The 24163-nt window shown below is 36.9% G+C and overlaps 1 protein-coding gene across 1 annotated transcript in view; it reads left to right on the forward strand.

The window, feature by feature from the left end:
- The window catches only part of LOC149925403 (uncharacterized), a 51593-nt gene extending 43434 nt beyond the window's left edge, over nt 1–8159 (forward strand). Inside the window, exons 2-5 of the mRNA XM_090161010.1 lie at nt 988–1189; nt 4778–4920; nt 4989–5193; nt 7877–8159. Coding sequence (XP_090017136.1) covers nt 988–1189; nt 4778–4920; nt 4989–5193; nt 7877–8159 — 833 coding nt within the window. The remainder of the gene's footprint in view (nt 1–987; nt 1190–4777; nt 4921–4988; nt 5194–7876) is intronic.
- The last annotated feature ends 16004 nt before the right edge of the window (nt 8160–24163 follow it).

Genomic DNA, 24163 nt, shown 5'->3' on the forward strand with positions numbered 1-24163 from the left:
TTTAATACCTTTAAATCATGTGGCTGGGTTACCTGTAACCTGGGGGGTCGGACATTCGTCAAAAGCCCGTACGTTCTATGGAAAATATAATTTTATAAATCATCAAATCAAATTTAAAATCTAGAAATATACGTGAAAATCCAGATATCTTCTTGAATATCCAGATTTATCAATGAAAAGTCAGATATATTAGTGAAAACCCAGATTTAACCGTGAAAATCCAGATTTATGCGTGGAAATTCAGATTTATTCGTGGAAATTCAGATTTATTCGTTGAAATCCAGATTCCTTATTGAAAATTCAGATTTAATCTTGAAAACCCAGATTTATCCGTGAAAATACCGATTTATCCGTGGAAATCCAGATTTCTTCGGGAAAATCCAGATTTATCAGTGGGATTCTCCGTTGGAATACAGATTTATCCGTGAAATTCCAGATTCCTTATTGAAAATACAGATTTATCCGTGAAAATCCAGATTCCTTATTGAAAATCCAGATTTCTCCGTGAAAATTCAGATTCCTTATTGAAAATCCAGATTTATCCGTGAAAATCCAGATTCCTTATTGAAAATCCAGATTCCTTATTGAAAATCCAGATTCCTTATTGAAAATCCAGATTTATCCGTGAAAATCCAGATTCCTTATTGAAAATCCAGATTTATCCGTGAAAATCCAGATTCCTTATTGAAAATCCAGATTTATCCGTGAAAATCCAGATTCCTTATTGAAAATCCAGATTTATCCGTGAAAATCCAGATTCCTTATTGAAAATCAGTGGTAAAGTGACGACTCGAAATTAAAAAAGAAAAGCCAATTTCGAAACAGTGTCGCTTTTTCGAAATCAGTTTGAGATTGAAATTGTCCGATCCCTCGCATTATCCACATTCAATCTATGATTTCTCCCCCGTTGCCAATACATGAATCTATGATTCTTTTTCTGACTATTTGAACGATATTAATTGAACTCGAGGTCGTTTTTCCTGTCAGCTTTCGGATGGGGAATCAACCAGGCCCCGAACGAACCTCACCAGCGGGCTTCGGAAATCAGCTTCGGCTCAATGAACGGCGTCCGGGGACCCATGTGCTCCGTGGACAGCCTGCAACAGTGTCTCAACACCCTCCAGTCCGTCGCTCAAAATAAAAACTTCGCCGACGTCGCTACCAAACCTCAACTATTCACCGCTTGCAGGTGGGTGCCGAAGTCGATCATTCTATTACAAAGTGTCACAGCTAGGAGCAACAAACACAGCACCTCACACAAGGAAAACGCAACCCGCCCAAAGTCGTGCATTTTCTTGCGTACATTTTTCATTGGTTAGACGCTTTAGCCCCTGCTGCCGTCGGAAGGGGGAAACTGGTAAATTGTCTTCCCTCCAACCCGTAAAACGTTCAGCGTAAAGGCTCGTCCAATGAAATTTGTACACAACACTGCGTTAGCGTGTTTAAAAGCTAGCTGCGTTATCCTTGTGTTTGTTGCTCCTAGGTCACAGTAAGGCCCAATAATTACTGATAGCTAGGAGCAATAAGCACAAAGAGAACGCGGCTAACCTTTAAACACGCTAATGCAGTGTTGTGTACAAATTTCATTGAACGATTCTTTATGCTGAACGTTTTACGGGCGGGGAGGAAGACAATTTCCTAATTTTAAATAAAATGGGATTGATGAATGATGAATTTATGATACGTCATATTTTCCATTATTTATGAATATTTAGGTAAATTTTTCACTAGTCAAATTGACTAGTGAGCCCCCAGATTTCGATTAATTTAAAGGGGCTCCAAAGTTCGGTGGCAAAAAAAGAAAATTGAGCATGCTTTTCATTCCCCCCAACCCCTCACTCGGCCTTGGTAGAGGCGGGCAGAGTAAACCGTAAATTTCGCACTTTACTGACTTTACACACATTTTGCCACCAAACTTTGGAGCCAATTTAAGTAGTCATAGCATTTATTTTAGTAGTCAAATACCGTGACTAGTGCCTTATGTCATTGTGTGGGGTGCTGTGTTTGTTGCTCCTAGCTGACAGCGAGAAGAAACTCGCGTTAGCTGAGAATACGCAAACCCAACTTTAGCACTCCGCTTTCGTGAATTACGGCCGATAAACGCCGCCTACAAGCAGAGAGAGAGAGGCACAGCGTGCGACTACAAGCTGAGTGGTGTAGCAGGAGATAAGAGGCGGGGCTTTTCTGTTGTAAAACATGATATGAAAATGGTGCTGTCTTCGTATTCTCAGTTACCGTTAACTCATTCTTAGCTATGGGTAGATTTGACGTCTTGCTCTAAGCGCCTCTAGCGGAAAATTAGGTAATGCTTGAATTCCTTCTTAATAAGACCTATAATTGTAGGTTATAGTAGGTTCGAATCTAAAGCCACGTTCACACCAGTAAAATCAGTTTCATGGCTATAGTTTATCTCAACTTCATTGGCCAAACTGGCATTCAGACCGACTTAAAGGCCAAGTTTCCGAAAATTTCATCCCCAGTATCGAAAAAGCGACGCTAGGTGGTAGACGAAAACTGTCGATGAACAAGTTGTAGAGCATACTCGATAACCTTAAATGAAATTGGTTTGGTCAGAATAGGTAAATTTGTCACTGAGATATTAGTTAAAATTGTTAACTAATTAGTCAAATTGTAATGTTTGTATGACTGCTAAAAATGAACGTTTTTTAGTCTATTTTTATTGGTAATTAATTTTGAGAGTACGTTCTTGGAACTCAATCTAAAAGATTGTGGATATAACTTTGAAGGAGTGTGCCGTGATCATGGGAAGTTTTAAGAGCTGGGAAATTGTAGTTTAATGGACAAAATCGAGATTATGACGAGAGGTTTCAATAGCTGAGTAATATTCGGGGAGCACCCTCTTGGGGCTTTATTTTTTTGTCGTTCCATCATCCACCTTTTGAGTTTCGAGTTCCCCAAGTTTCCGTCAGCGAGTCACTCTTGAGTATCGAAACCGAGAAGTTACACTAGCACCCCATCTTGACTCGAGTTGGTAAAAATTTAATTTCGCGCTAGTATAAGAAAAATTGGTCTAGATAACATGAGAGCCCAATGTTTACTCGTATGAATCAAAGCGTGCAATCAATCCAATGTACGCCCTGTTTTGAAGGTATTCAAAAACTGTGACTGACATTTGAAATTCCGAATTTTCAATGTTAAATGTTAAGCACCAAACCAAAACATTTTAGATGCGCGTTCGTTTGATAATTTAAATCTATAATTTAGACAACTCGCGAGTCCTTCCAAAATCTGAGGATTCAAAACTTATTAACTGATGTCTAAATATGTCACGATGTTTGTTACACCTCATAACTTCAAAGTGGTTTTTGAAAACAGCTTTTGAACACTAGTATTGACCATCCCCAAAAGCAGATAATTTCAATTCGTTTTGCTATCTTTACGATGCCAGGAGTTTATTGGTACGAAAATATTCGTCACAAAGTAATTGTTATTTTTTTTATTAATTTTTAAAAAGTTTCTAACTTAATGTAACCTGCCAACTCTGAAACTGATGCTGAACAAACACGATAATTGAAAAATGTACGATGCGGCCGGATACGCGACTACAACAAAACCCTTATATTTACGTTTAAAACGGGCTTCACAGATAAAATATAGGAACCAAAGTACGTTTATAATTGGCAGTTAACCCAACCCCATGCTCTAGGAGAATGACACTTACTGGTATGTCTGACTATAGTGAAATCGTACATATTGACATCGGAACTATAGTGAAATCGTACATATTGACATCGGAACTATAGTGAAATCTTACATATTGACATCGGAACTATAGTGAAATCGTACATATTGACATCGGAACTATAGTGAAATCGTACATATTGACATCGGAACTATAATGAAATCGTATATATTGACATCGTAACTATAGTGAAATCGTACATATTGACATCGTAACTATAGTGAAATCGTACATATTGTCATCGTAACTATAGTGAAATCGTACATATTGTCATCGTAACTATAGTGAAATCGTACATATTATCATCGTAACTATAGTGAAATCGTACATATTGACATCGAAACTATAGTCCCAGCGTACTTACTGAATCTCAATTGGTAAAATTTATTTTACGATGCAACCGGACACGCGACCACAACAGAAAATACATATTTTCGTTCAAAATGGGTTATTGCCCATTGTCGATATGGTCGAAGATCCGGAAAAGGGCCTCAAACGCACGTGCTGGTATTCAAGCTTTCCCAATTACTCGCCTCAATTTGCTATCGTGGAAGTTCGAAGTAACGCGGGGTACGCGAAGACTAATGAATGCGTTTGATCAACACTCTGCTAGCGCTTCCAACCTATTCTCAGATAGCAGTGGCGTTATCTGAAGCGAGTTAATAATTGCGATAGATCAGATATCAGATTGGCTTTACTCGGAAATCTGCCGATATCAGTAAAACTAATATACATTCAGAGTGCCCTACATATGAGCAGTCCATTGCAATTTATACTGAAATTCTTCTCCAATTATTGCATGACTTTTGATATAATTATCTTAACGTTGGAATACATATTTTCGTTCAAATTGGGTTATTGCCGATAAAATTTTAAAAATTATTCAAAAATAATAATTTGTTTGCGGTGAAACATTTTAACACCGATAAATTCCTGGTATCGTAAAGATATCAAAAACAATTTTCAGGGCTATTCATGGAAAAAGTCAATATTCGATTCGACGAAAGCTAACTTCATTCCTCAAGGAGTAGGAACCGTCATATTTATGTTGATTACGTTATTTTAATTTCGTAGAAAGTTCAAAGAAACGTTCAAATGCGCCGACAGACATATCAAGCGATGCTTCGGAGTGACGGAAAGGAACGTCTACAACCACGTACTCGGAGGAGCCAGGCATCTTATCATGGAACTGTGCACGGCCGGACAAGTGCAAGACGGTAAAACGGACCGGCTTTCATTAATCAATGAATTAAATCGCCGATTTTCTAACGCCGTTTCAATGTAGATTTCCTGAGACATGCCGAATGTTACAGTAATCTGTCCCGCGAGACGGACCCGTGCTCGTCAGTCAGCCAAACACTCGCCTTCATCTCGGAAAACGTCGATATGGTCGAAGATCCGGAAAAGGGCCTCAAACGCACGTGCTGGTATTCAAGCTTTCCCAATTACTCGCCTCCATTTGCTATCGTGGAAGTTCGAAGTAACGCGGGGTACGCGAAGACTAATGAATGAGTTTGATCAACACTCTGCTAGCGCTTCCAACCTATTCTCAGATAGCAGTGGCGTTATCTGAAGCGAGTTAATAATTGCGATAGATCAGATATCAGATTGGCTTTACTCGGAAATCTGCCGATATCAGTAAAACTAATATACATTCAGAGTGCCCTACATATGTGCAGTCCATTGCAATTTATACTGAAATTCTTCTCCAATTATTGCATGACTTTTGATATAATTATCTTAACGTTGGAATTCAATGGAAACCCGAGCGTAAAAGATGTCTGCTGAATAGAGACCGCCATGCAAAAATTGGTGACGAATTTCACTATAAATTGCAATGAACTGCTCATATATAGGACACTCTGAATGTATATTAGTTACTCTTTATTTTGGTTTGCTATTGAGAATTCAGACAACTGAGTCTGATCAGATGAATTATAGCAGATCAGTTCAAATCGGTTACTTGGGATAATGAATCAGATTGCTCGCTGCGAGTAATATTAAAGATGAACCTGATCTGACTAGCTGATTACCTTTCGATATCTGAAAATTAAATCCTGGATAACCTGTTTAGTTGGCCGTTGGAAGCACTCTAACCTACCTTTAGGTTATCTAACCCAACCTAAGCTAAGCTACTCTGAAAGTAGCACCACTAGCAACCCTGACTGGGAAATTTATCTATACGGTTCTGTAGTGGGCCTTACTTTAACCAAGCCTAGGTATCTGCGAACCGAGTGGTAGTTAACTAGCCACTGCATAAGTCACAATGTCTTGAACAGTTTGACCGATTTCAATGAAATAGTGAATCTTGTAAAGCTATTCTTAAAGGACAACATTGTAGAAAAATCTGGCTGAAAATTACATAGTTCCTCCTTGAGATTCGATCAATCATATTCTGGCATTTTTCCAGCCCTATTTACGGAAAACTAGTGAAAGTCAAACGACGGTGTGGCCATTCAACACGATACGAGCTTTTCAATAATACTCGTAACCTCACTTTACTTCGTACATGTAGCTTAACCCTGGGGCTTTTCACAAATTACGTAACGTACAAAATCAATTTTTTTCGATTGTATTTGGTAAGAGCCCCACCTCTATATGATGTCACAATTCCCCAACCCTCACAAATTACAAACCTCAGCCTTAAATTACGTCACAAATTACAAAAGCATCATAAACTTTAATATTATGAAATTTATTTTCATACTAAGCGAATTTATTTATTGTTTAACCTCTATAAAACTAACCACATTATTGTAAATAAGAAAACAAATATTAAATTTCAAGTGTTTCTTAAAGAGAGTATAACCTTTTCGGGAATTTGGGGCAATACGTAATTCCCTCCCTTCATTTTTCATACCACGTGTAAATGTGAAATACAGGGGTTTTTGAGGAATTATCCCACTAAAAGTATCCCTGCTTTCGTAGTGCTTTAATTTCTCATATCTACTACAACGCCTAAAATCTAAAACCACGTTCCTCATTATTAAGAAATTATATTTTAAAACATATCCAAACTATAATGAAATTAATTAATTTATCGCTCGGATATTGTTGTTTATATGTTAATTAAGGGTACATTTAAAAACTACACACTAAATATGAAACAATAAAGGTTTCAAGTGAGAAAACCTCTTCAGGGCGGGCACGCTTACTCTAATAGAAGAATTGGGTGTTTCTACTCTCGTTCTAGACTAGCGCCATGAGCGAGAAAAGAGAGAAGCTATGGCGCACCCACCTACCATTGCTACCAAACAAGGAGGGTTCTACTCCCTTTAAAATATGCAAATTTAGGTTCCGGTATAGAATGACGGTATGTGTCGTAAAATTCCACCGACCCCCTTCCATCCCCCGTGGTAACATATTGAAACCCTCTCCTCCCTCTTACGTCATTTGTGAACGGTCATGCTCGTTTACAATGTTTTATCTATAGGAAAAAGTTTGGGTGACGTCATTGTGCCAAATCCCTATTTTGGGGATTCTAATAGTGTTTTCCATTTGACTGCTCTCGAGCGCTCGAGATCGCCCCGATCAACCGTTCACGTTCCATTTGCTCCGATCAAAAAATGGGTGTTCTATTTATCGCTCTAGAGCACTCGGAGATCGCTCCGATCTGCAAATTTCGACAGATAAATGGACAGAGATCGCTCTCGGAACAAGTTTTTCATCCGATCGGGGCAATAGGACCTTCAATAAAACATGTCTAAGGAAATCGCCAAGAAGTAATATTTCCGAGAACCAGCTGAAAGTGACTGTTTATATAGTGCTTGTTGAAATAATGGAAACTTTTCACCTGAAAAGCTACCGGGTTAAAAGGAAACACTTGTTGCATACCGTACAGGTGAAAAGTTTCCATTATTTCAACAAGCACTAAATAAATGGTCACTTTTAGGTCCTGGTTCTCGGAAATATTACTTCTTGGCGATTTACTTGAAGATGTTTTATTGAAGGTCCTATTGTTGTTCGCCCGTTCCTTTTCTAGTCGGGACGGAGCGAATCTCAAGGAGTCAAATGAAATATGCTAAAATTGTAGGACAGCCAGCGTAGGTCAACGCGTAACGAGTAAGCTTACAGCTAGGAGCAACAAACACAGCACCCCACACAAGGATAACGCTAGCTGTGTTCTCGTTGTGTTTGTTGCTCCTAGCTTACAGCATATTTTTTTTTTTGCAGCACGTACCGAAGATTCGTTCAATGTAAAAATGAGCAGGTGATCCGTCGCTGCGGGCCTGAAGCGGGTTCCTTCCACGAGAAGCACTTGAACCGCATCTCGGACCCGCTGCTGCACGAACACTGCGCCTCCTTCAACGTACTGTCCACGGAGGACTGCGCCAGCTCATCCTTCGAGTCGCTGCAAACGGGAAAGTCACGAGCGACCAACACCTCCAACCATCTCACGCTTTTTCACGTAGTTTTAGCATTCGTTCTTGTTATCATACACCTCTCATTAAACTAGTTGTTCTTTTAATACACCCTTGGTTCGTTTTCATTTCCACTCGCGGTAATCCGGTTCCATGAAAATATGTATACACTTGGAAACTGGTCAAAGGAGTCACACTACACAGAAAAAACAACGCTTAGCTTTTAAACACATTTCTCACATCTATACATGTGTTTTTCCTAAACGGGAAAAAATGATGTTCAAATCCTAAACGTCTTTGTGTTAAAAGAAATGCCAAATTTTAAACACTTCTTACGCGTTGCAGCGCCTTAGGAAGTGTTTATTTCGCAAACGTTTTCGGGAAGTAAACGTTTTTCAAAACACACTGCTTAGGTTTTAAACAAAACGTTTAGGCGGAACCGTTTCGTATTTACGCGCCAGCTAAGTCTCGTCACAGGCGCCATTTTACTTCAACCGAGCTTGGCAGAAGAGACTGTTGGTGTGGCCTTCTGGACTTCGAAGGCTCGAAGCTCTACTTTATGTTTAGTATAAATTTTGTTATTTAATCAAATTATAAGATGGTTAATTAACAATTCCCACGAACGTCATAAGTTAAATGTGTAATGAAAGCCAAGTCTCTTAGTCTCCTATAATTGAGAATAAATTCTTAAGCCTTGTCCTTTTGTCATTACACCTCTCTAACATCATGTGAGTGAAATTAGTACAATATCAAATAATAGAAATTTGAGCTTTCAATTTCTCTCACATGATAATGTTTGAGAGGAGTACACAGACTGAGTTACTTTTAAACTATATTTAATGGCAACTTCTCAAAAGACTATTTTGTTATCAAAGTGTGATATTATTTTGTTGAATTAAAATATTTTTAATCAAACTTAGTGTCTGAGAAATTATAAATGGTAAACGCATTAAAAGTAGTGTTCCGCAACATCCTGAGCTGCATACATCTAAAGAGGACTAATACCTTAAAATAAAACAAAATAATTAAATTTATTTTGTAACCTAAACACATAAAACTTAACATATTTAAATCTTCAACACCATTTAAAAAGGTAAGCATTTATACAATGTAAACACCACGATTTTAAACATGTTTTTAGCCTCAACGTAAGGGGTTCTTAACACGTTTAAAACTACAACATATTGACTTTAAACACGTTGATAACCTATACACTTAAGTTACTAAACATGTTTATTTATTTAACAGTGTTGGCTTAAACATGTTTAGGTTTCAGATGTGTTTAAAAAAGCGTTGCATTTTGGCGTTTAGGAAAACGTTTAGATTCGAAACGTAGTTTTTTCTGTGTAGAGCTTAAAACCCAGTTTAGGTCGGTTTGAATACCAGTTTTGACCGCTGACGATAATTCTTGGTTCATACGTGCGAAATCGCTTCACCCCGGTTCGCTTATAGCCAAGGCTTAACGCCATTTCAAATTATGACTAGAATTTTGAAAATACTAAAATGTATCCCAAAACAATTAGTTAATTATGTTTAATATACATATAGTAATATTATTTGACATTGTTTACAATTTTATCCCCATTATTTTTGAAAATACGAGCAATTTTACTTCCCCACCTTGTCGTTTTGAAAGCGATTCTAAGCGAACCGACTTGGACAATTTACTTTAAATACTGTTTAAATTTACTTTTTTACGCTGGTTACCTCGATTTGTTTACAAAGTCCTGTTTATCTATCACACGAACCCAAACCTTGATGTTCGAATTTCCCTGGTTTTGCGCTTGTTGCAGCCTACTTCCAGGGGCTAGTAGGCCACACTTTGAAGCTCTCTGGCGCTCTTTTAACTCATCGTAGGAAAATGGAGAAAAAACAGGCATACTTCTCACCCCCTACAACTCCTTAAACTTTTTGTAAAACCCTTTTGAAACACCCTGTAGAGATATTTCATTTTGTCCGCCAAAAGTCGATTGCAAAGCACTGCGCACCTTAGGCCCAAGTCATCTAGCGACTTGTGATCCAAGACGCCGACTGCCAGTGGGAAATAGTCGCAAATATGGGCCAAAAGTAGCTATTAATAAATTATTGTATTTAAATGCTTTAAATAAGGTAAATATACTAAGGAAAAGTAGTAAAAATAAAATAGAGTAACTTACATAGAAAAAGTTTAAGATTTGAGATCATTTGTCAGAACAGAAGTAGATAGCGAAGAAGTGAAATAACAATCTTAAACAATCTAGCAGACGACACAGACGGTTTCAGACAATATCGTTAATTCGTTCAAAAATAATAAAAATAAAATAAAATGAATATTTAGAATAAGCTACAATTTATAGCTCCAAAACCTGGCAACTGGGTCAAATTATTTGAGTAAAATAGCTCAAATCTGTTATTTTAATGGCAAGTTTTTATGATTAAAAAATCCACTATTTTCCATATAAGATAGTAAAGGTATTTGCCTATGGAGAAAATCCGGTCTGGGGCTCTATATTATTCTCAACTCAATGGCCAAAACGCAGCGATGTTAAGCGTTGAAGAGGAAAACTCGTGTTAGGATAATTTTTGCGTCATCGCTTTGCATTTTCAGAAATTAAAATTAGGGAAAAATTGCGTTTATAAAGTTGACTCGCGTCTGGATGGTAATTGGCCTTTATGGCTAGACAGACGTACCTGGTAACCGACCAACCGGAATTATTTCATTCAGCGTCACTTTGCGGGGAGGGGGGGGGGAGTAAAAAGAGGGTCTTTTATTGAAGCTCCTATTTCCTCACGCGCGAACAACGACTTGAGGTTTTTAGTGATGCCAGTGATTTCTTCGGGTCTGAGATTGACTGAGAGGCTCGGTAATGTCCCGAGAAGGAAATTCGAAATGGTTCTCCAAGTTTTAAAGCAACGCGTTGCCGAGAAGAAAGAAGAGAGAAGAACTCATCTTTCAGTTGGTCTTCTTCGCTCGCAGCCAGCTCTTTTGGAAAATGCGTCCCAGGTGTGTGCCAAAACAGCTTTAGGTGATTGAACTATTTGGAAATAAAATACGCCCTCGAGGTTTCCTCAAAAATATAGAATCATCATTTAGACGGCTTCGAAGTGGCAGACCATAATGTTGAGAGCTCTCGCCCATAAATTTTCTTCCTCGAGAAGAAGAAAGGAAACCTTCTCGAGTTCTCGGGGAAAAACCCGCCTTAACCATTTTATCTTTGTGGAAAGAGAATTCGCTAATACCAATTTCTTTTTCGCTACGTCCAAGTTGGCCAAAATGAACTTACACACACCGTCAAGAACAGATATACACAAGGAAGAACCGGGGACTGTAACATATAGCTCCTGGGTTACGCTGTTATACCGACGCACCGCCCCATTTCAGCCTCCATCTTGATTTTAGGTCTAAAGCGCCATCTCTACAAAGGAATACGAAACATAATTCTTCAATATTATTATATTCATTATTATAAATATATAAGTTTATAAATACGTTTTATTTTGTAATAATATTATTTTGTACTTATATTTATTACATTTCATTAATATTATTTTGTTTTTATTTTGACATATAATGTAATTTTAATAATGAATAATTAATAATATAAAAGGTACTCATTTTAGATTCAACATTCTAGTTACAATTATTTTCTAAAAGTATATTTAATACTAAAATAAAAGTAGTTAGAAAATGATAAAAAAATTATTCTTAAAAGTTAACATTATTAATACTTTCGAATTCGGTCAGAAGATGGCGGAATTTGAGTTTTATAAAAATAAAAAAAGGGTTGAGCTGCATGGAAATGAAATCTTAGCCCACTCTAAAGTATCCGTTAAGTAAATCGTTTTTTGACCTCGTGCGTAGTTTAAATATTGTTATTAGTAGTGACATACAGCGGCAGAAATTGTTACGAGAGCCGGGAGTAGTGGCTCACTCCTGTAATCCCAGGCGTCCGGGAAGCAGAGTTTGTGGAAGGCCGTGTGAGGACGACCACTAATCCCCCAACGGGTGGTTGTCATACTTCCGCCACGGGTGTCCCAACCCTATCCCCAAGTATCCCCCCGTTGGCGTGGCCGTAACACATATCTCGCACCTGATTAATCAAGTGGACGAGCGAACTGTATTGTCCCACCCATCACAATAATAAAAAAAAATTGTTGCGAGATGCCCATTATCCGACTGCTCATTGCAATATTCTACTGAATAGAGAGGTTAAGCAAAGCGTTCTAGAAGTTTTAACGACTGTTTCGGGAGAGCCCGTGAACGAAAGAAAATTCTTGAAATTCGGTTAAGCGTGCTTTCAGTTCGACCATAAGTAACATTATCACATTAAGTATGACACTTCCTATTGTATTAATGCTAATTTTCTTACCAACCTTTTTCGAACCTGACAATCTCAGTATCTCACACAGCTCCGACTTGGACTCACAACCATTCTGCGTAGTGTTTGGTAGAAGTAAACTTCACCTTAGGCGTAATTAGGCACTAGGGGGCTTTGTGCTGAGCTTAACCTTGATTGAGCAATAACTTTGAAAATCAGTTCGGTGATAATTTCTGGTAATTGTCATAATTGTTATTATGTTACTGAAGGTTCAATGGATAACGAAAACGATTACGGTTCCTATTTACTTTTAACACAGTTTAGTAATTTATTTCTAACGCAGGACACACGACGAAAATAAAACCGTGTTTGAGCAATATTAAAACGCACTTATTAGAATTGTCTAAATAGAAAAGTTGGTTTTCGTGTACCCTGGTTTACCACAAATGCTTTTGTATACTCATATGGATTTGGCCATAATTATATATTTTAAAGTTGTATTTACACTTTTTAACACGGGTGCTTCTACAAAAAGATCAACAGAGCTAGAAAATTGTAATACACAGTCTTTTATTTAAACACTAGAAATATCCACAGGAATACGGTGTCGTCTTCAAGTGGTAAAATATTCGATAGTGAAATAAGAACGCGAAAAGAAAACCGTCCAAATGATCTCGACTTTGGGGTTCAAAACTTTAAAACTCTAAAAGTTACGATTTGAGTTGAGGTTTTGTTATTATTAGTTAATTTCTCGCTTAAAATAGTTAAAGTCGTACAAGCATAAAAATTGTAAAGGTAATAACTGATAGGGCTATTTAAAAAGGTATTTTAATTAGGTAAATTTGTTTTACCATTAGAAATACAAGAAAAAACGTTCTTATGACTATACTACCTCGGAGAAACTAGAGCCGTTACGCGACCTATAGACTCGTTTCGGTCGCGAATAGTTTTGGCTAAACAATGTAAATTTCATACATGTAGTCCCATTGAATTGACACTGTTATTATTATATACAAAGAAATGGTATTTTTGAGTTTTACAGAAGATGTGAAATCATTAATAAACCTAAAGTTCAATACTAACTCCAATATTTTCAAAATGGCGTTTAAGATGAACGTATTCATTTCAACCATGAATATCGAACACAGGATTTGAGGGACTTTGTTATTAGGACGTTGGTTACGCGCCGTCGCTCAATTTATTTTTCATTGGCAAAGTTTTGAACCTTAGCTAATTTCTTTACCAAGGCTTAGCGCTAAATTTATACGGAACTTGGCAGCTAGGAGCAAGAAACACAAGGAGAACGCAGCTAACCTTTAAACATGCTAACGCAGTGTTGTGTACAAATTTCATTGGACGAGCTTTTACACTGAACGTTTTACGGGTGGGGGGAAGACAATTTCCGAATTGTCCCCTTCCGACGGCAGCAGGCGCTAAAGCGTCTAACCAATCAAAACTGTACACAAGCAAATGCACGACTTTTGACGGGTTGCGTTCTCCTTGTGTGGGGTGCTGTGTTTGTTGTTCCTACGCGCAAAGTGAGTAACGTAGAGGGATGACCCTAACAATTGTAAGTGTGGTCGTGGGGCTGATCACTTGGCGTAATCGGTGTACAAGCCTGTAGCTTTGACTGCACTAAAATGATTACGTAACTGATTACAGATTTAGCACTACCAAAGGCTGTACTCATTTTCATGTTTATGTAATCGGTGTACAGACTTTCAGAGAGTGGTTAGCCCCTCGAGTGTGGTTTACGTTTTCGGGAAGCCGAAAAGTCCCTGTGTTAATTAGTCCAAGCTTGGAAGTTGAGGCATACAGAACCACGAATTGATCGCTTTCGGGTGGTATAGAATTTCAATCGTTAATTACTCGAGATGTAAAGCGCTTATCACGGATGGATTTTTTACCAAGTGGTTTAATTAATTGTCGTAGTATCGGATATAAAATTGCGAGCGATTTATTTCGTTGCGTTGGCAATAATTTGTTCAGACCATAACGTCACGAATAAGCATGGATGATGTACTATATACGCCATGCTGCCAAGTCGATATTTCTTAAATATTAAACGCATCTTTTGGATTAAGCGCTAATTGGCCAAAAAAATTCTTAGCGGTTTAAAAAGCACATTTCCAGAAAAGTTTGTTAATCGAGGATCCTGATTGGCTTAAGTGATGACGTAATTCGCAGAAAGGCACCGCCAATCCCAGATCCAGATGCAAGGATCGAAAAAGGATCTTTTTATCTTCAGACTCGGCTCTAGTAATTCGGACCGAAGTCCACTTTGGCCTGTGTTGGGGATTATAACTGAAAAAGCCGATAGCAAACGAGCGGATTTCAAAACGTCTGACATTACTAACTTCCTAATCCTGATATATGTATTTCCCATATTTTCTTATGACACATATTAATTTAACCAGGTAATCTCATTATTTTTCATTAAACCTGCCATTATTCCGACTAAATCTACGTGGCGAGTTTGATTTAAAATTCACTTTTCGACGACGTTTATTTAAATTTAAATGTAGAGAAGTAATTTGGAGTAAACCACATTATCGGAGAAGTAATTTTCAAAATCGCCCGTTCAATCCTAACTCCGTCAGGATAAAAATCTTCAAACCCCCGGAAACGTTATTCGTCTATATTAGGGGAAAACGCTGTTTTTAAATTGTAAGTATGGCAAACGTAATGAGGCCTTTTCTGTGAAAGGCCGAAGACGCGCTTTAATGGCCAGTAATTTTCTAGAATCAATAGTTTACCAAGAAAAAGAGGCAAAAAACCTTCGTTCTATCGGGCCATATCGACTTACTGGCGAGAACAAAACCCAGATTTTACTTATTACATTCTCAATTTTGCATTTTTATCTCGAGAACTATCCGCCTTCGAGTCATTAGCTTTAATATATTCGGGAAGCCCTCTATTTTTAAAACACAAAGGTCCTTAAAATTATTTTTTCTTTTTCAAATATGACCGACGAAAACATTTGAGAATTTGAGAGAAGCACTAAGTTTCCTGGAATTTGACTGCTCGTTCCACCATGGACTAATTCAGGAGTGGGGCGCAAGTTTATAATTTAAAATTGACATTAAAGACATTAGGAACAAAGCTACATTTTCATTTAAATTCAATTGCACAAAATACCGGACCTATCTGAAATATCACAGACTCATGCGAATCAGACTTCATTAAAGAAGTTTTGCTAATTTTTAAGTTTAGTTTTTAAATCGATAATGTTATCGGTTCGTGATGCCCGTTAAATTTCCATATTTATCGGCATGCTTCTATTCGTAAAGCCGCACCGAAACTCCTTCTTTGCATATTAAACCAACTGGTTTGTCCCTTACCAAAACAAAATAAAACTGTTTAGTCCATTGGTCCTGGAAAGTATGATTTTCATCTCCAATCTTCCTTTTTCGGTATGGAGCACCCATTTCTAAAAACCCAGACCCTTCATTCAAATACCACATACCACGGCCAACTTAGATTCACTGCTATGCGCTATAGACATGCTTAAAAGTAAAACAGTAATATATAGGCTCATTTTTGTACATGGGTGTTGTATACGTGGTTAAAACTTCCATGTAGTTTTTTTTTAATAAAAACAGTCTACGTATAGTAAACAATTGAGGTTAACATTACGGTTGGTTTTTTTTTAATATGCTCAGATGCACTAAAATATATTCGAATTTATTTCCTTTTAAAACTATTTATTATTCTCTCAAATACATGTTCCTTCTTGGCCGCAGTGAACTGACACACAGCTGCTACCTATACATGTATATCATCTTTTTTCTTAGCGTAGCTGAGCTTTTTCCTATAATATATGTTCTTTCTTCAGAACTGCAGAAAGTACTTTAAAAATAATTTTTAAGTATTATTTTATTTAAAATTTTAATAATACCATAAGTAACATAACAACAAGAAGGATGACAATTAACAAAAATTATCACTGCACTGATTTTCACAGCTATTGCGTAATCCAGGTTTAGTTCAGCGCAGAGACCCCTAGTGCCTAAAACATGCCCAAGTCAAAATATACTACAACCAAGGACGATAATATACTACTAAGATCAGTTGCACGTCCAACTCGAAGCTGCGCAACTGTCAGTTTCAAAATTAGGTTCCGTTAGAAAATTAGCATTCCCTCACTAGCGGCCATGGTTCCGGTCTTCTTGACATAACTGAATGCTTCCTTGTAATCGATGCCGTTGCGCTGTTGAAAACCTTTAATTACTAGTCGTGCTTTATAGCGTTCAATCGAGCCGTTCAAGTTGGTTTTAAAACGATAAACCCATCTGCGGTCCTTTGGGAAAGATACCAGCGACGTACAATGTATCATTTTCACGAAGATAATTTATTTCGCTGTCCATGGCCGATTGCCACAATTTATGGTCTTTGCTTCCAATGGCCTCCACGTACGTCTCCGGTTAGTGGTGTGATGGGGTCACTGGAGCCTGTGGGGGGCTCCATACCCGGCTCTCAAGGTCATGTGATCGGGGCGCTGGGTCACTGGAACCTCATGGGTGTTCCACACTCGTCATTCTGTGACCTACTAAGGAGGGTAGTTTGCAGTGGAAGAGGAAGCCACTCTAGTCCTCAGCTGTGCGAGGGTGGGTCTCGGGCAGCCCATGGTGTCGCCTTTTGTTGGGCCGTGATGAGGGCGTTTGTTTGCTATATGTGAGGCGGTCAAAATGGCTGTCTCACTGGCCGAACGTTGTTTCGCAAAGCGCACTTTTGTCCAGGGTTGGTTGTTTTAGGTGGCCGCTGTAGTGCTTAAGGCGGAGCAGCGGGGTACAAATACATATACTTATGTAAGAAACCCGGTATGTACTCATTTACGGTACGGCGGTATATAAATAAAGATAACGAATGTAAGAAACCAGCTTGATAACGATCAGGAATACTAACGAGGAGACGACCCGAGGTGGTTCTCACCGATTTTGTTCAAACTTGGGGTATAGTTAGACCTATATGTAAGATGAAAACAGCTACAGGGAAAAGTTACGCTGGGCTTCCGTTTTGCCATGGCAACCAAAAATGTTTTTGACAACTTAAAACGGAAAACATCCAATGGAAAATAACATAGGAAAATGACAAATTCTAAGGGTCCCCCCCTGTGCAAAATTTAAAAAAATTTAAATATATATTTTTTTAAAAAATTAAAAAATAGTAAATTTTGTTTGTGGAGTACTATGCACTAATGAAGGGGGAGGGGTAAAAACTATTTTAGGTGAGCTCGAGCTAAATTGAATTGATACGTCGTAATTTTAAGAATAATACACAATATTGGTAAAATGTATGCTGTAATAACTTCCATATATTTTCGCCGAGAAATCTAAAAAATTATACATAACAATGTCGGAGCCATATCAACAAGCTTTTTATATTTTGATAGAAATCCGTCGCCATTTTGCAAAATGGCGGATATAAATATAAATCGCGGCGCGATATATTCGGTACTTTGTATCCGATTAATCTGAGATTTTCTACGTTGCCTTATCTGACCGAGTGAATTAGTAGTATAGATTTTAATAGGATTCCCTCGCCATGGCGAGGGATTCCTATTAAAAAATGCATTTTGCAAAATGGCGGATATGAAAACATGGTGCGATAAGTTCCGTAATTATTCGTCTATTAATTTGAAATTTTTTACGTTTCATGATCTGCGCGAAATAAATAGCTCTATAGCTTTTCCATAATAATCCGACACCATTTTGAAATATGGCGGATACAATTATAACTTAAGCTGTCATAACTACCTATATTATTGGTAATTGGAAATTATTGGTAATTGGGAAATTATTGGTAATTGGGAAATTATTGGTAATAGGGAAATTATTGGTAATTGGGAAATTATTGGTAATTGGGAAATTATTGGTAATTGGGAAATTATTGGTGATTCGGGCAATTCTTGGTGATTCGGGAAATAATTGGTATTTCTGGAAATAATTGGTATATCTGGAAATTAGAAATTCAATAAAATATTGGTAAGTGGGGGAAATTATTATTATGCAAATAAATATAAAGGGCTTATTTATTAGGTCTGATAATGTAAATCGGTTAATAATATAGGTTAATGTAGGTATGAATATATATCAGAGAAAATATGTTTAAGCAAAAATATAAGACTTTATAAGATGATTGGTTAAATTATAGGATAAAAGGGATTTTGCTGGTATTATAGGACCTCTGGGGGTGGGGCAGGTAAAGTAAGAAATTTAAATTAAACTGCAAATAACTATAAAGGGCTTATTTATTAGGTCTGATAATGTAACGTAGAAAGTTTAACGTCAATCTGTGAATAATATAGGTATTTATGACAGCTTAGGTTATAATTATATTCGCCATATTTAAAAATTGTGTCGGATTATTATGGAAAAGCTATAGAACTATTTATTTCGGGCAGATCATGAAACGTAAAAAATTTCAAATTAATAGACGAATAATTACGGAACTTATCGCACCATGTTTTCATATCCACCATTTTGCAAAATGGCGAGGGATTCCTATTAAAATCTATACTACTAATTCACTCGGTCAGATAAGGCAACGTAGAAAATCTTAGATTAATCGGATACAAAGTACCGAATATATCGCGCCACGATTTATATTTATATCCGCCATTTTGCAAAATGGCGAGGGATTCCTATTAAAATCTATACTACTAATTCACTCGGTCAGATAAGGCTACGTAGAAAATCTCAGATTAATCGGATACAAATTACCGAATACATCGCGCCACGATTTATATTTATATCCGCCATTTTGCAAAATGGCGACGGATTTCTATCAAAATATAAAAAGCTTGTTGATATGGCTCCAACATTGTTATGTATAATTTTTTAGATTTCTCGGCGAAAATATATGGAAGTTATTACAGCATACATTTTACCAATATTCTGTATTATTCTTAAAATTACGACGTATTAATTCAATTTAGCTCGAGCTCACCTAAAATAGTTTTACCCCCTTCATTAGTGCATAGTACTCCACAAACGTAAAATTAACAATTTTCTAATTTTTTAAAAATATATATATTTAAATGTTTTTAAATTTTGCACAGGGGACCCTTAGAATTTGTCAGTTTCCTATGTTATTTTCCATTGGATTTTTCCGTTTTAAGTTGTCAAAAACATTTTTGGTTGCCATGGCAAAACGGAAGCCCAGCGTAACTTTTCCCTGTAGCTGTCTTCATCTTACATATAGGTCTAACTATACCCCAAGTTTGAACAAAATCGGTGAGAACCACCTCGGGTCGTCTCCTCGTAAGAGTTGAACGATCTCGTAGTTGTCTATCAGTCGATTGGATAGCGGAAGTTTTATCTTCCCCCGTTTAACTCAAGTCCGAGTGGATAATCTCTCCAGGTGCTGTCGTAATATAAACTCTTTAAGATATTCGTTATTTACACTATACCAACTGAGAAATATTCTAAAATTTGAAACTCTATGATCCGTTTATTATGCATTGGTTAACTCGGGTTTCATCCTACGGGATTATATGCTGGGGTAGTGCGACGGAAAGTAATTTAAAGCCACTGGAAAATCTCCAAAATAGAATAATAAGAAGTTTTTAATGTAAAACAATTATATATAACCTCTGTGATAAAGAAGTTGATTTAAAAGGCACAAAATTAAATAATTATAGCTACTATACTCGTTTTTTGGAAAACCAAAACGTTAAAATACCTAAAACTAACCTTACATTAACACGTAGAAGTGTAGTTTATTTAGGACCAAAATGGTTTAATAGTTTGGATATTAATTTAAAAACTGAAAAAAATTCTAAAAGTTTTAAAAACTATTTGAAAAAATATGTAAAAGATAATTATAATTTGTTTAACTAATCTGTTAAATGCCATTTAATTTGTTAACCAACTCGATAACGCGATCAATTGTATAATAAATAATTATTGCTTTCACTAAACACAAGCACAGCTTAGGTAGTGAGAGAAGGTTGTTCGCAAAATTGTAAATTTATTTAAAACAAATTGCCTTTATTTCTTGACACAATAAAAATAATAATAATAATAATAATAATAATAATAATAATAATAATAATAATAACCTATGCAATTTGAGTTGTCGAAAGGCAACTTCATATTGAACTCGCATTCAATTACTTTTCGAACATGCCGTTTGTCCTGATGACCCATTATCTCATGAAATAACTGCTATAAATAAACTAGCCTCTGATAACATAAATGGTTTAATTACGTCGGTAGATAATTTGAAAAGTCCTTCTCTTCTATGACGAGTACCTGTGATATGAACTTATTTAACCGTAGTCAGAGTGCGTACTTCGGCCATTGGTCATGGGCGCTGAGAGAACCGAAATAAGATTTTTCTGAAAATTCGGTACGAACCAGACTTCTTTAGGTTCCAACTGTATCGCATGTCCATGAAATCTGGATTTGACCACTACTGTTCCTTTTCCAACAGCGTTTGCTCATTGCCCACTTGCCGTAGCGACGCTGTGCGATGTTTCAAAGCTCTCAAACGTCGAAAAATTCCGTCTGTCGTTTGTAATGCGCGTTGTTGCGCCCATGTCCACGTACCAACCATTATCGTAAGATGGTACCGCAAATGCCAACTCGTCTACTGACATCCTTGGGGTAAGCGATATTTGAAGATTGCGACTTCGGTTGAGTTTGATGGTCATCTTCGTTCTTCGGTCCATTACCGGAAGCTGGAGTATGAGATTTGTCGGGCCGCCCATCTATAATCCATTTCTTAAGATCGCACCAGTTCCGCGATTGTATCAGACCACAATGTACGTTAGGTCGAAACGATAGTGACCACATCTCGTTGGGGCCGGGTTTATACTCGACAAACGTAGCATGATATCATGAACTTTCTCTACCATAGCTCCGTCATACAGTATGTGCAGCTCACCCCAAATTTCAGGCAGCGACTTGAAACGCATGACCTTCTGAAGTATATCGTCGGGCAACGAGCCTAACAAAATTCCAATAGCGTGATTTTCAGCAGATTTGTACTTGGCGAGATTGACTTCGTAAGATTTCAGATCTGCAGCGGTTGCCGGCGCTCCGGGTTGAGCTGGCCTAATGAGTAATCCACTGACTACATCTTTCGCCCCGTCCACCAAATTAAGTGCCACTCGTAAACGGTACTTTCAGGTGGTCCACCCTGTCTTCCCATCTAATGGCTTGATATTTTATCCGCAACGCATCCATCGTGATAACGTATGGCGATCGAAAACTTCGTTATAACGAACTCTACGTTAAGAGTTTACACGCATTAAGAGCGTGATCGGTCCATAACCTATTAAGACTGCGTTTTTTTTTTGAGATACACAAACATTGGTGTCGACCCGAGGCCTTAGACACCAGAACACACACAATAACTGATTAATCAGGGTGAGATATGCGTAACGGCGTTATTGAAGAAATAGTGAAGACGGAATACATGCAAATTAACCCTAATTTAATTTTCAAGTGAAACAAAGCAAGCGTGAAAGTAGTATTTAAGATAATATCGCTCGAGACCATGATCCTTTTTGCTACACCCCAGATAGTGGCGTCGACAGCTCATATAATTGCGTATGATATTAGTTGCACTTCTAATTAATGTAATTAGCGGATGTGATTGACCGGGTGTCAGTTTGTATTAATTGTTCCATAGTTTTGCCATGGCCACCGAAAATGTGTTTGACAAAAAAAAATTGCTTCTCTTAGATGGGAAAACAAAAAACGTGAATAAAATTTAAAAAAAACTAAACTTTTTAAATTATTTAAATCTGAGTAAAACAAATTATACGTCACTAAAAACAATAATGAAAAGTTATATGTTACTAAAAAAAATAATACACCACTAAAAACCAGTTATCCGCGAATAAAACCAAGATATAAGCTATTAAAAAATTTACGCGTGTACACAAATTTATTCGCATTTGCTCACAATTACCCAATTTTATGGCTAATTTAAAAATTTGCTCTTTTTCTTGGTTTAGGCTGGAAACAAGCTAACATATTTCTTAAGAGCCTGTTTAATTTCTTGAAGGCTGAAAGCGCTTTTTAATTACGATGCAATCTCAACAATTTCGTTTTCGATATTAACTATATATATATTCAAAACTGACATCCGGTCAATAGCTCACATTCATCCGCTAATTGTAATAATTAGAAGTTCAACTTTTATCATACACAATTCTATGAGCTTTCGATGGCACTATTTAGGGTGAAGCAAAAAATATCATGGTCTCGAGCGATATTATTTTAAATACAACTTTCACGCTTGCTTTGTTTCACTTAAAATTAAAATAGGGTTAATTTGCATGTTTTCCGTCATCACTATTTCTTCAACAACTTTACAACCACAAATGAAACCAGATTTGGTTTCCGAATAATATAACGCTTCGAACAAGAGTAGACACGACAAATTTTATTCCTTTTTCATGACGTCATTTTGGAAGGGTTTGTCTATTTCCGGCTTTGCTCGCGCCCTATTTTTGGTAGGGCATTAATTTTCACTGCATAATATTTTCGTGAGGGTATTCTTTCGTAGAATATTAACTTTCAAAAGCTTCGGAGAAAGATGTGTTATCACGCTAGTGATAAAAACTAAAAAACATACTAATCTATTATGGCACTGTTGACCTGGTTATTAGGCAGACTCGTTGTCATCATCTCTCCAGCCCGTTCGTGAAGTTGTACTTGTACTGTTTTAAATGTCACGTTAATAAAATGTCTTTTTAACTAAACCACGCCGTTTATCATTATGCCCTCACGATAACATTAAAATAATACACCAGAATTTGTAGTAATGCGCGACAATACATGATAATACACCAGAACTTGGGTAATAAGCGACAATACTAAATACTACACCAAAATTTTAGTAATAAGCGACAATACTAGATACTACACCAAAATTTGAGTAATAAGTGACAATATTAGATAATACACCTAAATTTTTAATAATAAGTGACAATGCTAGATAATACATTAAAATTTTAATAATAAGTGACAGATAATACACCAAAATTTTGGTTATGTGCGACAATACTAGATATTACGCTACAAAAACAAAAGGCATTAACCGCTATTTCATTATTAGTAATATGAAATATTAAGCAGACGACAGGTCAAAGGTTTCAAAATTCCAAGTGAATACCTACATAGTTTCCTGATATAAACAAAGCGGGCTTACAAGTCAATAGTGACTTAACCCGAAAAAACTTGTCAAGAAAACCTAAAAATATAAATAAAATAATTGAATTGAAATTAAAATATATATAATCTGTTTCGAACAATCCCAGAGAGCTCGATGGCAATAATTGGAAAACGCGTTTATTGATCGAAGCAGATCCGAGCAAGCGAATTGAACACAAAATGTTGATCGGGCCGATCTTGAGTGCTCGAGAGCAGTCAAATGGAGAACGCTATTAGACAGTAAAGATTCGATCAAACTAGTTAGCATTTAAAGGTCCATTAGTTTGTCCGTCAAGTTTTCATTTCTTCGTGTACCCTGGTTTAGCGCTAAAAATAAATAGAGAATGCTCTATCCGTCGGAAGTAATTCCCGTAAACCATTAGATTTATTTTTAATTTTTAGTGAAATTATTAAATCAAAGCCATTTACTATTAATTTAATTAGACAGTTCATAGTGAAGCATACTAGCTTCCCAAAGCACGTGAATTTGTAGAGCCGCCACTCTAAAAATTGTGGTCCTTTAAAAAATAATCGCGTTTGACGTCGAATTTATATGCCAATATAATCAAAGCCTATAAAATTATCGGCCGTGGAGACGAAGTTTAAAATAGTCATTAATATAATTTAACCATC

Source organism: Leiobunum rupestre, chromosome 10 (assembly GCF_980474605.1).
Source record: "Leiobunum rupestre chromosome 10, qqLeiRupe1.1.hap1, whole genome shotgun sequence".
NCBI lineage: Eukaryota > Metazoa > Arthropoda > Arachnida > Opiliones > Sclerosomatidae > Leiobunum > Leiobunum rupestre.